The 14,707-nt window shown below is 38.9% G+C and overlaps 1 protein-coding gene across 8 annotated transcripts in view; it reads right to left on the reverse strand.

Annotated features, from left to right (window-relative positions):
- The window catches only part of LOC117891994 (guanine nucleotide exchange factor DBS), a 60,391-nt gene that overhangs the window by 6,503 nt on the left and 39,181 nt on the right, over window positions 1–14,707 (reverse strand). For 5 of the 8 annotated variants that reach the window (XM_034797875.1, XM_034797874.1, XM_034797878.1 and 2 more), the window contains exons 11-16: window positions 5,158–5,271; window positions 4,935–5,030; window positions 3,068–3,253; window positions 2,693–3,010; window positions 2,435–2,632; window positions 1,906–2,358 (exon numbers count right to left, since the gene is read on the reverse strand). In XM_034797875.1, the coding sequence (XP_034653766.1) occupies window positions 1,906–2,358; window positions 2,435–2,632; window positions 2,693–3,010; window positions 3,068–3,253; window positions 4,935–5,030; window positions 5,158–5,271 (1,365 nt within the window). Of the gene's footprint in view, window positions 1–21; window positions 151–1,905; window positions 2,359–2,434; window positions 2,633–2,692; window positions 3,011–3,067; window positions 3,254–4,476; window positions 4,817–4,934; window positions 5,031–5,157; window positions 5,272–7,532; window positions 9,497–14,707 lie in introns of those variants that run through there. The other 3 variants (XM_034797880.1, XM_034797877.1, XM_034797881.1) reach the window with 3 other exon arrangements.

Below are 14,707 nucleotides of genomic sequence, written 5' to 3' on the forward strand. Positions count from 1 at the left end.
TTAACTTATCTGTTACGAATATTCTAATTCAAATTTCGATTATTACTTGGCTTGGCTTTAAAATATAGTTACAGATTGTTGATCGAATGAAACATGGACAAAATAATTTGATTTGCTGTTTCCTGTAACTGTGTCACATACTGTGTAAGACTAAGTGAAATAGTTCAGATTTTGCACAATTTACCAGGAATATTTTGGTTTTTATGGTTTGTCCATGAAAATAAAGAAACAAACCAAGAATATACAACTTAATAGAACAATTTTTTATTTAAATATATTTAAAAGTTGAAGCGATCTCAATGAAATATTAATGTCAAGCAATTGCCTGATCCGTCTTACTTTATAGATTATTGTAGCAGCCCGCAAAAACATTTTCAAATCCATAAAGATTATAAAGGGTGGCTACTTATACATACCGTGGGTAACGGAAGTGATCACTGAGATCAGCACGATAACAACCTAGCTATTGGCCTGCTGGCCAACAGCACAACCACAAGAAGACTTAAAAGAGATCACACGCTGGACCTCTCCTGAACCTAAGCAGCTAGACATAACAAAACTATTCATAATAACATAATTATAAGATAACTGAAATAAAATTGCCAAGTACCCTAAGAGGAAATTTAATAATTGTCTGCAAAAGACAGATCTTAAATAAAGTTGAAACACGGTTCAAAAAAAAAAAAAACTTATAGCTGACCTACTTAACTTTTCAATATCATAACAAAATAAATTGGGAATTTTATGTCGAAAGCTCATTTTGTTCAGTCGTTTTAGAAAAGAGATGCAAGCTTCCCTTATCGGGAATATCGTCCCCAATTTTTTTCGATTGCCGGTTAAACTACTCCAAATTACGTTTTTTAGACTTTTGAATTTCCAGCACCTTGTTTGCAGAAGTTCAATAAAATGAATCCCTAGAGGATAGATTCGGAATGAATCCCGAAAAATCCAGCAGAACAAAACACGTGTATTTCATAAAGCAGATATGGCTCTCAACTTTGGAAATCTCAAAATTGTTTTCCTATTAGCTGGAATATTTACCATGCTTACAAAAATATATGCGTTTAAACCAGGCCTCGGCCCCCATACAATTAACGAGCCGTTTTTGCGTTTGTGTGTGAAGACGCACGCAAAACGGAACATTGGTATTGGTACGAATCACTGTAATACGCTTGTACGTGAGGGCAGCACAGCAGCAGCGCCTTGTCCCGCACCCATGGGATAGGGCCGTGCCAAGCCCTGGTTTAAACCTTGTCATGTATGAGTGTGATATCACAGCAGTCTGGAGGCAAAATTCGGTGGCTCTAGCTCTTCTAGTCTCTGAGAACTAGCCGATAAACAAGACGAACGGACAGACAGACATAGCCCCGGCTATTGATGCTGATAAAGAATATATATACTTTATGGGGTCGGAAACGTTTCCTTCTGGTCGTAAAGCCTAGTACTCAGATCCGAAAACACGTTTGCTAGTAAACTGAGCAAAAAATATAAACTCTACTTTAGTGTAACGAACATTTGCGGCAATTTGTAGCGGTCTACTTTTTTTTTGGTTTAATGACAAAAAATTGATCTTTTTACCCATATGTAGTATGTACATGTTTATGGACATATTCATTATATAACCATGTGTACATATTTATTTATGTAACATTAGTGTGAAACATACAAATGTATTTAACCTCATGATTTTTTCTAATTTTACATTTAAAATATTTTCTACATTTGTCATCTACATCTATGTACATATATAGATTCTCCCGCCAACACGCTCTTTTAGCTCGCATAGATTGGTCGAATAACAAAAAGTAGGTTTGGTTTTGAAAATTGTGCGGAAAATATAGGATGGATTCTGGTACTATGCGAAATGAAACACTAACATAACCATTAATATCTAGGTCCACTCACCGGGGTGCTATTGTCTTCGAAAAGAGATAATTCGTCTTCGCTGTTGGAGCAGTCAGAGCTCCATCCACAAACTTCCTGTTGCTCTTTGTCCGCAGCGCCACTAAGAGAGTTGACGGAAGCAGCTCCAGCATTGTCATCACTGCTGCAGTTCGAGTTTCGGTTTGAAGACTCTGTAGGGGCGTCAAAGCTTATCGTGTTCGCAAGAATAATGTTAGGGGTGTCCCACGAAGTCGTTTGCCTGAGGCCACGGTGGTTTAGGCTGTATTGCTTAATTTTTTCGCCTTTTAATTCCTCTAGTTGATTTAGTAAGACACGCTTGATCTCTGCCACCCACTTGTTTTTTAAATCGACTGTCGCTGCTTGCATGGTATGCACCTCCTGTCGACCCTGAAGCCAAACTTCAAAACGTTTGGTATCGCCTCGCACAGATTCGGTCAACCCGATCTGAGACACCTGATAATGAAAGTTGGTACGTATTAAATAAAATATAATTTGGCTCGATGTATTGTCCACTTTTAACGAGACTCACCTTTACGTGGTGCTTAAACTGGTAGGTACTTTTGTTATGACCAGACTTTGAGGTTTGCTTACAGAACAACATGGATTTCTGGTAAAAAAATATGTGACGCTGCTGTGGCTTTATGCGCAGACGAATGTCCTTTTTTGACTCTGTCCAAACTTGGAATGAGTCCTGGAGAAGTAGTTCGCCCTGTTGCGATAAATCGGTCTGTGAAAATGACAAAAGTGGACATTATGGAATGAAAATGGAGTGGAAAAATCTCATTACCGGAAAGCCCGTTATAGCCACTTGATGCATGGAATCGTTGACGCACTTAAGGACGATCAACATGCAATCTAGCGCCTTCTGAAGCTCTTTGGTGCAGCTGCCACTGTCGCTGAAGCGGAGCAAGTCTTTCAGAAGAAGTTGGTACTTGGTGATCCTTTGTACTGGCTTTAGCAAATACGCAGCTAGCGGGAGCTTATGACCCAATCGCATTTGGCACTCTTGTAGAAATAGATGTGTGTCCACAAGAGTTTCGCGCAATCTTTCCGATCGTGGGATGTTTTGACAATAAAATGAATACAGCCGGTAAAAAGTATCTCTCTGGAGAAATTTAAGAGGCTTAAAGTTTTAGGGAGATCTATGATTAAAATCACTCACCCGCTGAACAAAGCAAAGCGCCACAAGCTCAGTGGTTGAAATACAGTTTTCCAGATCTTTAAGAAAAATATCGTTGTGAAAGGTATAGAGTTCGTGTAGGTTGCCAAATAAGATATCCTCTTTCCCATTTAGGCTCGGGGGGGCAAGATGCGAGAGATCTTCAGATTTCAACCGATCATAATAGCCCTAGAAAAAAGCATATGAAGATAAAAGCAGATTTAAAAAACCATCGCAGCAATTCATATAAAATAATCAAATGCATTACATCCACATATTCAATATTATTGAAAGCGGATCCCTCCTTGCTGCCCTTGATGAACTGTCCAAATTTTTGCTCCACATACTGTGCAACGTTGCCATAGCCTTGCGCTTTCACAAATTCCTTGAGAACCCGTTCATACTTAGATGGCTTATAGTGAGAGTGGCGTCTCTTAGAAAGTGAGAGGGCATCGCTTTTCATGAGACTTTCTTGAAAAAATGTGTGGCAAAATTTGAGTATCTCGTCGTAGTCGCTGCGTATGTTTAATTGTTCGCCGCTTCTGTTTTTATTCTGTGAATTTGGGCTTCTTTCCAGGGGACCCAAATGGTTTTTTTCCAGGTTCAGTCGACATTTGCGGCATATGCGACTGTCGATCGGAGGCATGTAGTTGGATGCTATCAGGGCCTTGGGCGTTGATAAAAATTTTTCGTTGTTCAACAAGCTGAGCGAGCTCTGTGCACGTGCCACCGACGAGGACACGGACAAAAAGCTGTTCTGTTCGCTATCTTCGAGATATGCCAATATGTCAGAGTAATTCTTACGTTGAAGATACTGCCTAAACTCTATATCGTTTTCAATTTCAGAATAAGTGTTTGACTCTAAATAGTCTTTAACCAGTCGGTATTCCAGCGATTCGTCACAGCTGGACAACTCAATAAGCTCTTTGAAAATGGTGCGGCGTTCGTCCTTTAAACGTTGAAGGCTATTGCTTGGTGTAATTAAACCTGATTCAGGCTCCACTATCATATTTTTGGCAGAAAATGGCGTTTCTTCGCACTTTTGTAGTTTGTTCAAGATACTGATGGTAGATTTTCCATTTAGTACGTTACTCGTGGCGAAATTGCAGAAATTCAAACCAAAAACGTAGCTTCCGTCATGCCCAACGATGGTTGGGGAGAGGTGGGGTCGAAAATCGCTAGGACGATAGCAGACGAATCTTTTTGACGGGTGAGACTCAAAAAGGGAGCCTTGGAAAGAAAGGGGCGAGGCACGAGTGATTTTCGAGTCTCCCATCGAAAAGTTAAACTGCCTGCTCATGGAGCTCCCTAATTTAAAATTTAAGCGACTGACGATATTGTTAGCAGCTTTTTGTACCCGTCGCAACTGAACGGAATATTGCCCTCCCGAAATCTTAGGTTTTGATGCTTTATTAATATCGTATCCGCCATATCGCATATTTTTATTTGCTTCTAGATTTGAGATGAGATCAACCGACGCGTTTTAAAGCTAAGCACAGAATGACTGGACTGCAGTACCACTCAGGTACGTCTGCATTAGATGTTCTCGAGGCTGATAAACGTTATAAACTTAATGCACTAATTACAAACACATGCATTCAAGCATGGCTCGGGCCTTATGATAGTGGGACTTTAAACAATTCCGCTTCGGCTCCAGTTCGCTGACCCCTCTTGGGCTAGAAACCTCCGGAATTAAAACTGGGCGCATCATGGTTGGATGCGCGAGCTGCACGCGGAAAACCGTCAGTGCATCTGAAATTGGTTTTAATTAAACGATTTTTTGTAGGCACACAATAATAACGGCATAATTGCCGTTAATACCTTGAAAAAAATATTTAAAAATTCGATGGGTATTATTGAGTTTTCCTACCTTAAGAATTGAACTCATTTCGTGAACATAGATACGTTCCGTCTCTAAAAGCTCCGTTAGCACATGGCCACGTTTAAGGCGTCGTGCCTCCACGTCCTACAATTAAAAATGTAATTATATTTTTACGAATCTGAGCAATAGCATTAAACAACACTTTTCCTTTGAACTGTCTTGCGGCTCAATACGAAATGAGTTTTGAATTTGTCTATTTTGAATTACTAACCTGTTGTATTTGTACGTTCTCGATGCTGTCTGGGTTCGAGTTGCTGGTTATCGATATCCCCGAATCCGTTACAACATCGATAGACGTAGGCCTAAACTCATGGATTCCATCAGTCTGTAAATAAAAAAAACAAAATACATACCAAGTAGTTAGTAAATTGAAATTAGTTTAAATACAAAGTAAAGGAGTAAAGTATGCCATACTATCGATCTTCAATTAGGCCTACATTCTGTGCCAAATCGTACAACATTTGAGAGGATCATAAACAAATTTTGTATACCCTATTTAATTTTCGAGTACCGTAAACATATGTACATCTGTGTAACGCATACCAGTAAAAGTTTCCGGCTCCACAAAATATATACATATATAATCTTGATCAGCATAATTAGCCGAGTCGATATAGCCATGTCTGTCTGTCCGTCTTGATGAGCGCCTGGATATCAGAGACTATAAAAGCTAGAGCTACCAAATTGTGCTTAAAAAATGTAAAATTCGAAAAAATCATTAAGGTACAGATATACTGACTGAGTACCGGGTATAAAAGTTGTGACGAGTACGCAGCGTCTCACAAACGTTCCTACTCGTTAAACTTCAAAGAGAGGCATGCGAGTCATCGGTTGTCATAAATCCACTCGATTCTCAGACCAATTTAAATCTACTAGGAGGGCTATTATTGTGTGCTTTACACATCAAGAGCTGTCCAATTTTGCCATTTCAACAGAAAGCAGACTTCGAAACTTCTTAAACTATATTCGCTAATTTATATGGGAAAACGGTTCTTTGAGTTTGTCAATCTTAGCATGGCCAGAGCTACTTTCATTTGGCTTTCGTGTCTTACGTTTTTGTGGCAGTCATAGTCATGCCATTGACGTTGTTGGGCTTGAAATCGAAAATAGCTGTAATAGTCATTGGCAGTGCTAAGTTATGAATCTAACCAATGTCTGGTGCTGATTAGGGGATAATAGTATCGTTTCATACGAGTTTACCATGATACAATGCCACGCAATTTCTACACTAGCAAAAAAACGACAAAAATGATACGTAATTTCATTAGGCCAAAATATGTTCATATTATTTTTATGTACATACATACATATGTATGTATAAATAAAAAAGTTTTATAAATGCATTAAAAATTACATAGTTGTTCCTATGTTCCTATGTCGAGAGTGGCTTTTAAGGGTATGCAAGGTTCGATAAATGTTAAAGAAATATGACGCTTTCATTGAGCTTTGCGAGCTTAGCGCTACCTGGCTCACATTCAAAAGAAGAGTTGAATTAGGGGCATGAAAACTAGAGTACGACGCTCAATGGCTACTTGAATATGTGCTTCTTTCGAACAAAGATTTCGCCACGCGTGGCCACGATCGACTGAAATCGCTTAGAAAGTAATATTAAATGTTTAACGACTTAATACAACCTGTCTGAGTTGGTAAAATGTGAATAATATTGAGTAGACGACTGAGTGACTGGCATACGCAGTTCGATGATTTCTGTAACTTCTTATTTATAACTGTTTCGATTCAAACAAAGAACCTGCTCTTTTATGCTCTGCTGCTTATACCTTTTGAGAATTCGAAGTTAGATTTGTAAGCAGCTTTCGGTGCGAGTAGCTTCCAAAGCAGATTTCCAGTTTTGTTTGCATAAAATAGGGTCACTGAATGTAAACATTTCTTTGTGGGTTTTTGTACCGTTAGCTTACAAAGAACTTTATGCGTACACCTTCTGGAAAGTATTTCGGATGCGACGGTTCTACCTGTGAGATTTTAAACCAACAAAACAATCAGCTCTGATCTGACCTGAACGCACACTGCGTCGCATTCAAGTCTTGGAAATGCACAAAAAGTAGAGAAAGTGAAAGGCCAAGCGGCATATACGTGTCGGTGATGATTCGAAGACGATTTTATGTGGCTACACACTTATGTAAGTAACCTTAGGCATGTGGACACTAGTATGTGTACATATGTATGCAAATAGATAGTGGCATGGGCGTAACGATCCAAGTCAGCATTAGCAGATGCCTGTCATTTACGGCCTAATAGTGGAAAAAAAGGTGCATCACAACATGCCAACGCGAATTCTCGCCATTTTCGATCGCAATGATTATTGGTAAATTAGGAGAGAACAGGTTGGCTACATATTATATTCAGTCTTGAAAGTTGCAGATCCGTAGATCCTACAGGATATGTCTGAGATTAATACAATCTACGAACATATGGCATGAATAGTCCCAGTTTTTCGTATGATGTACGGGAAAGTTCCATAGACAACCGGAAGCCTTAAGCTTCATGCCCAGCTCCCAGCACAACTTCCGCCTTATTAGACAAAATAATTATTAGGTCTGTATACTTAGTACGATATTCGTTTCCTACCTTGAGCAGTAATTTTTTGTTTTTTATTAGCTCTTTGGCAGTGTGTGTCAGTTGGCCGTTTCGCCAAGTTTGCATGTACGCTATGTCTGTACAAAAATCCCCATTGTAGTAGGAGCAGTCATCCTCGTCGCAGCTGGATATGCTGCAGCAACAGCTAGCCGCAACGTCCGTCGAAGTTTCGTTGTATGAATTGTTCCAGAAAACACCACCAACGGCATTGTAACTGTGTCTCGAAAGCAAGTTCGCTGATTTTGAGAGATTGCATTGACTACAATCCTGTTCCGAGTCACACTGTGAGGTAATGTCAAAATAGCATTCCTCGCCGCAGCCAGATGAAGACGTTGAGATGCTTGATGACATGGATTCAGAATGACTTCTGGGAGCTTCCTTAAACTCATTGCTGCTGCTGTTTAGAATCGTTTTCAAGTTGTCCATTTGGATCGCTTTTGAAAACGATTGAGACTCGGTTTCCATGTAGTCATCATAGGGATCTATGCTAGACTCCAGGACCCAACTGTCGTCGATGGCCATGATTGTCGACTTGGTGTCCTTTACAATGAGACCGTTTATGTTGCGTTCTTTTTCAATATTACATTGCTTTGCATGTACTGTCGCAGCTTTCAGCAGCTCGTTTGTAGTAGCCTTAGTGAGATTCTTCTTGGCAAAGTTTTGCACATCGTTGTGATCAGCGGGCGACTTCATCTGGCTAGGCACACTTGTTTCATCGCATTCTTTAATCTGGCTTTGCTTTTCCACACCCTTTCTGCAGCCCAAACACTCTCCATTCCGGCGGATGTTCGACTTTTTACTCCGTTCGTCGTTCGTCGTATTGTCGTTAGAGAAAGATACACCAGAGTCAGAGCAGCTCTCGATAGAAAAACGCTTCTCTCCATTAATAGTTATCTTATTTCGACCCATATCATGCAGGGAGAGCGAACAGTATGCATAGCTGCATGTTGAAAGTTCGGAATTGCGGTTCGAAACCAGTAATTGTTTGCCACTCTGTGGCTTTTTAGCCTCTAAGTGATTAACGATAAAAAGTGGCTGTCGCTTCTTTCGAATGTGAACACGATCCATCTTTACTTTTTCCTGAATGCGTGGAGACTCCTGGTCTGTAACTAATCTTGAACAGCTCCCGCTGGCGACCACAGTCTTCTGAAACATCCATTTTGGTGCAGTTTGATTTAGATCGTGATTCGTCAACGCGTTCTGAATTTGGAGCGGCGATTTTAGACGAGAATTGCACTCTCTGTATTCGATGCGAGCGATACGATCTGCACGTGATTTGATGCCTCCAGCAGCGCGCTGTAAGTCGCGATTATTCCTGTGGTACTTCCAGCTCTGCGATTTCTTACAGTTATCTAAGATGGTGGCATTGGCCTCAGTGGTGTCAGAGTGCGAGTCAGCACATGAGCAGGATGAATTAGAGCAACACTGCGACACAGCACATTCCGATTCATTCGGCAGAGTGGTCTGTGCATCTTTCTGAGAATGGACCCTAAGCAGAGATGTGCGCCCATGGTCTGGTTGCAAGAGCAGCTGCCACGACTCTATTGTAGGGGATGGTAAAGAAGGCTTTGAGTCCCGTACACTCTTGGGTGATAAGCAGCCCGATCGTCCTGACTTGTTCATCGAAGCATCGGTACTTAATTGCGGCGGTTGTCTACGGTATCCACCAAAACGAGCGGGATTGTTTAGACGAAGAGCCTGTGGGGACTCATTTGTCTTGTGCATCACAGCATGCTTGCACTGATGCACATAGTTAACCTTTAATAGCTCCATTTTGGGTATTTCGGCGATACCACTGTTAGACATTCGTGAGTCAATCGTACTGTCCTTCCCACACATTTCGCTTGCAAACGGCTTTGCCGGTAGGGGCAAAGGCACTTTGAAAACGGGCATTTTTATCGCACTTTGTTAGAATTCGTTTTGTACAGTATTAACATAAACATTAACATAGATTCACACTAGTACATACATACATGCACATATGTATATTGTCTCAAAATTCAGTACCCACATATGTATCTGAAACTCTTTTATTTGTTCACTATTCAGATTATCAATTTGATTTAGGAGTACGGACTCGGGAGGTTACAGTCGCTCTCGATCACAGTTCAGCCAAACAGTTACTTTTTACGATTTCACCGCAATTTTTACGAAAATATGAAAACGAAAATTTTTGTTGGACATAGCAACTACTTTCGTTGTCCGCAGTCTGAAAGAGATTGATGCAGACAAATCCACTGTGCCTTCATTCCAGTGTCTCACCCGACGGCTACGCCATGATGCCCACTACCATGAAGAAATTATACAAGGTGGTCCCCTCCGGTGGCGTTCGAGTGTGTTCGCTCTATTACTTTTCAGTGCGTGCTCGCTTGACCACCTATTAACCACCGTTTTAAGCATATGCGCGCTGAAAATTACTTTTCAATTTTTTCAGCAATGAATTTTTCTTTAAAACTAAGAGCCTAACCAAAAAAAAACAAAAATATCGACTGCTTTCAACAGTGTTCGAACCTTGGTGGTAGTGTTTGGGTCGACATTTACAGTTAGAGTTGTGTTCGAAGAGAATAGAAATGGTTCTATCTTGGCTGTATTCGTGCGAACGTGTTCGTCAATGGATGGCAAGGTTGGAACGAACATCATTTGTACAATTTTCGGTTGAGTGAACACCTTCATTTAAAATGTCCAAAAATGTTTGCAAGAATTTATAGATTGCCTGCAAAACGAGCCTGCGCAGTGGCAAGCTAAAAGCAATTCTTATAAAAACAAAAATGATTTTTTTTTTAGCCGTTTTTCAACTTTTATTATCTCTGGGTACATGGCAATCTTATTTCAGTTATCATTACTAGCATTTGAACCGCTGACGTTTGTTCGGTTCGGTTGTGGCAGCCAGATGAGAACTTAACGCTCAGCACCTTGGCTTGTGCCAAAAATATAAAATAAAATAAAAATATAAGAAACAAATCATGGGAAGTGCTCTTAAACAAATTTAAAGAAGTTGACGAAGAGGCAACTATTGACACGGTGAAAAAAAAGTCAATTCGCTGCGTGCGACATACAGACGCAAGCTAAATCAACAGGATATGTTTCTTTTAGCTCCTTAAAGAGATTAGTATGGGTGAATTTCTGGCGCTTTGCGTACCATTCTTTCATCCACATACTGTGCTTTCTTTTTGTCGATTGCTCTTTTTTCTTTTTTTTCTCCGAACATATACATACATATGTATGTATGTATTGCCATCAAGGCAATTAGTGTCTCGGTGTCCGCTGACATGTTTACTCGTTGACAACTTAAAGAAAATGATGTTTACGAGAAATATTCGTACAACATGTTTTCCAACAAATTGTATCGTGGATGGCCTGCTTAGTTATTAGTTAGCTTATTGAAAAATCAAATTTAAATAATGATCCCATTTTTGTGATCTGATAGATATGACCATGCCCTACGGAATGGCGTTTTTAGTTTTCTTTTATGTTCAAAATTGTAGATTTGGGAGGATTTCGCCCTTTTGCGGGGGCGGGGCTCATTTTTGAAATACACTTGTAACAGTGTGAGCATACAGAAGTCTGGATGCAAAATTTGGTGGCTCTAGCTTTTATGGTCTCTGAGATCCAGGCGCTCAACAAGACGGACGGACAGACGGACGGACAGACGGACGGACGGACAGACACACATGGCTCTATCGACTCGTCTATTGATGCTGATCAAGAAGTTATATACTTTATGGGGTCGGAAAAGTTTCTTTCTGAGCGTTACATACAACCGTTATTCCCCACAAATACAATATGCCCTATTTAATCTTCGAGTACCGGGTATAAAAAAAAACGCAAACTCTTTTTCCTGTAATGGGCAACTTTAAACCCCATGCCATCATAGGGTTAATAATCACACGATAGTTTCGTTTCACTCACACTTACTACGCAAAACCCTTTCATTTGCACTTACAAGTAGCATAAATAGTAGAGCACTTTTCCGACGGGACCACCTTGTATAGTTTCATCAAGCCCACTACTTGCATGTTGCTGGTAAACCGGTTTCGGTTGTACAAATTTCTGATTATAAACGACTTGTTCACCCTATTTGAGTTCATTAATATTGAAATTCTGTTTGGAAGGCTTTTTCTAAATATTTTTGTTTTGTTTGAAATTCACTTTCACCTAGGGGGTTTTCAGGAGATTTGAATCTTGAGCCAAAAGACTAGAAAAATGCTTACCTGTTTTTAAAATATATTTCCTAATATGAGTCTCTTGATGTAAAAGGCCCATACAACTGATAAAATTGGTCGTATCTATCTATTAATAGATAATAATACTTACTTATAATATAATATAATTTGAATACTATTACATTATATGTATGTATGTTTATACCATGGGCCCACGAGATGACACATATGTATCTTGCGCATACATATGCTTTTTACCAAGGGTGTACATATATAATGTTGCTAAGGTTACCGTATGTTGACCACTCTCGTCCACATGTTGCTGGGATCGTATGACCTTCGTGTTTGGAGAGAACTGCAGCGAGTTTGATGCAACATGTTGTGAGTGATTAAAATTAATATCGACGAATCATAGAATTGTTTAGATATATGTATATATGTACATATGTTTGTACATAAAACATTATTTAAAATCATATTCTGTTTCTCAGGGTCCTACATCAGGAGAAGAAAGCACACTTAAAATAACAACAGTACAAACAGAAACAAGGCTGAACACTTTTTGACTGTTGGACAACGCAAGACAAACACCACTAAAGAATATTTAAAACTTAAAGGTTGTGTTCTCTTGTACGAAAAGACAAGCAATAAAAATGCAAGCAACTGTTTCTATCCGGTTCTCTTAGAGTGAAAAGGGTATATTGTGTTTAAGGAAGGAAACCTTTTCGACCCTAAAAATTGTATATATTCTTGATCAGATATTAGCCGAGTCTATGTCTGTCTGACTGTCTGTCCGTCCGTCTTGATGAGCTTGCTGTGATATCACACTGTTCCCCGAATTAGGTTCAGATTGCTGTGATATCACACTGTTCCCCGAATTAGGTTCAGATTGGATCCTTATTATAGCCAGAATTGCGAAATTTACGCAGTGAAAAGATACATCAGCTCTATCAGATACGAACCGTTTCTTGGCCGTAATCTCACCTTGTCCCCTCTTCTGCTCTCATTGTAACTGACTGGGTCGGGTTTCGACTAATGACTTTTTGTTTTTATCTTTCCTATATGAATTTGTTTTGCTACCAAATATTGAGTATATAGACTATACAGTTTCTATAGTCTTTACTTGCATATGTAACATCTAAATTAAATAACTCGACTCTCTACAATACTACTTGTAATGGATTATGTTGGATTAGGTGGATTAGGTTATATTTCAACATAAATTTTACATCTGTCATCAACATCTACATCACTTCTCACGCCAACATGATTCAGTGTGATATCAGAGCAGTCTGGATGGAATATTAATTACTCATCTCCTATAGTCTCTGAGAAACAGGCGTAACACGAGATAGACAGACAGGTTATATTGACTAGGCTAATGATGCTGCTCAAGAATATATGTACATATATGTATGTATATATGTATATATATGTACAGTTGCGGCGAAAATAATAGCACCGCGTGGTCTTTATTGTTTCAAAAAAAAAAAAACAAACAAAATACAACATTTTTTGCACTCTGCAGTAATATGAAGTAGGTTGAGATATTTCCTATCTGAGATAAGTGTCCTTACTCTTACAATTATGGAGGCTCTCAAATATGTAGCCAATTTTTCGAAAAAGAAGCGAAGTTGAACGGCAACAAAAATAGCATCAAAACTTATATTTCATAAGAACTTTGACTTTTCCGAGCTTTTTGATATATTATGTTTTTAATTGATAGTCGTTGGTTTAAGTCGCTTGTAACCAGATAGTTACAAAATATTAGTTGTTATGGGTCGTCGAAAACACTTTAGGGAAGAAAAAAGCCAAAGGATCAAAACTTTAACTCCAAAAGAAGAAAGCTGTCCTTATGTGAGGTAAATAGTAGGTTCATCATCTAAAATGATTCGTAAAGCTTTAAAACATATTACCCACAAGAAACTTGTGAAAGAATTGGCTCAATTTCCACTTTTCGGTTGAAAATTCTGGTTTCTGAGAGCAAGAGGTGTCCTTTTAAGCCGACCAGAGAGCTTAAAATGGATCTTAAAAAATGTCCGAAGATAAGTAAAAGCTAGATCTAGCTTAAAAGAATATAAATTAAGTTTTTGAAGTCTGAGAAAAAAATCCAGTTTAGCAGAGAACCCATGGGGCAAAGTAAATACAAGGTAGAAAAAGCACTGGAGTTGGCCCAAATAAATATGGATATAGATCCTGTGATCCGGAGGTAGACAAATTTTTTTTTTTTTATGCCGAAACTTTAGATCTTATGTAAAACGACTACCAAATGAAAAACACAACCCTTTGCTGAGACATGAATCATGGTATGTGCATGCTTTTCGTATTATGAAGGTATTGTACCCGTGCTGGAATCGATGATGAATCAACATGTCTTTGTTATGTACATATATATACTTTATGGGGTCAAAAACTTTTCCTTCTGTGCGTTACATACATCAAATATCGAGCACTTATACTTACATATACCCGTTTCCTTTTCGAGTAAAAATATACATACATATATATTTATTATAAGAATACTAAGAAGGTCTTAAAGCGAAAAGCATTAATATAACACAAAAAGATTAGATTACAGTAGCTTACACTGGAAAACAAAATTCAAAAGAAACGAGCGCAGCAGAAATTTTAATTGAAAGAGAAACTTCGTCAAAAACTATGAAACTGAAAATATCAGATTTTCATTAATTAAATTAAACAAAACGCGACAAGAGAAACTATCGCGTAACAAATAAGCGTATATAAAATTGTAATTTTTTGATTTTTATCGTCGACACCAAACCCAACCTTTGCTGTGTACAGAGAGTGACGACACAATACCGATGATAGACTTAAAGTCGAAAACACAATGCGGCGTTGAAACTGCTTCAATCCAACAGTATGAAACTTCAACAGATTATGCTTCAATTGGTACCTTTGTAAGCCTATTCCATACCTAACTGAAAAATGGCGTTACACTTTCTCTCACTAGTGACAAGTGTGTTTACTAGTGTTTAGAATGTG

Source organism: Drosophila subobscura, chromosome E (genome assembly GCF_008121235.1).
Source record: "Drosophila subobscura isolate 14011-0131.10 chromosome E, UCBerk_Dsub_1.0, whole genome shotgun sequence".
NCBI classification, from domain to species: Eukaryota; Metazoa; Arthropoda; class Insecta; order Diptera; family Drosophilidae; genus Drosophila; species Drosophila subobscura.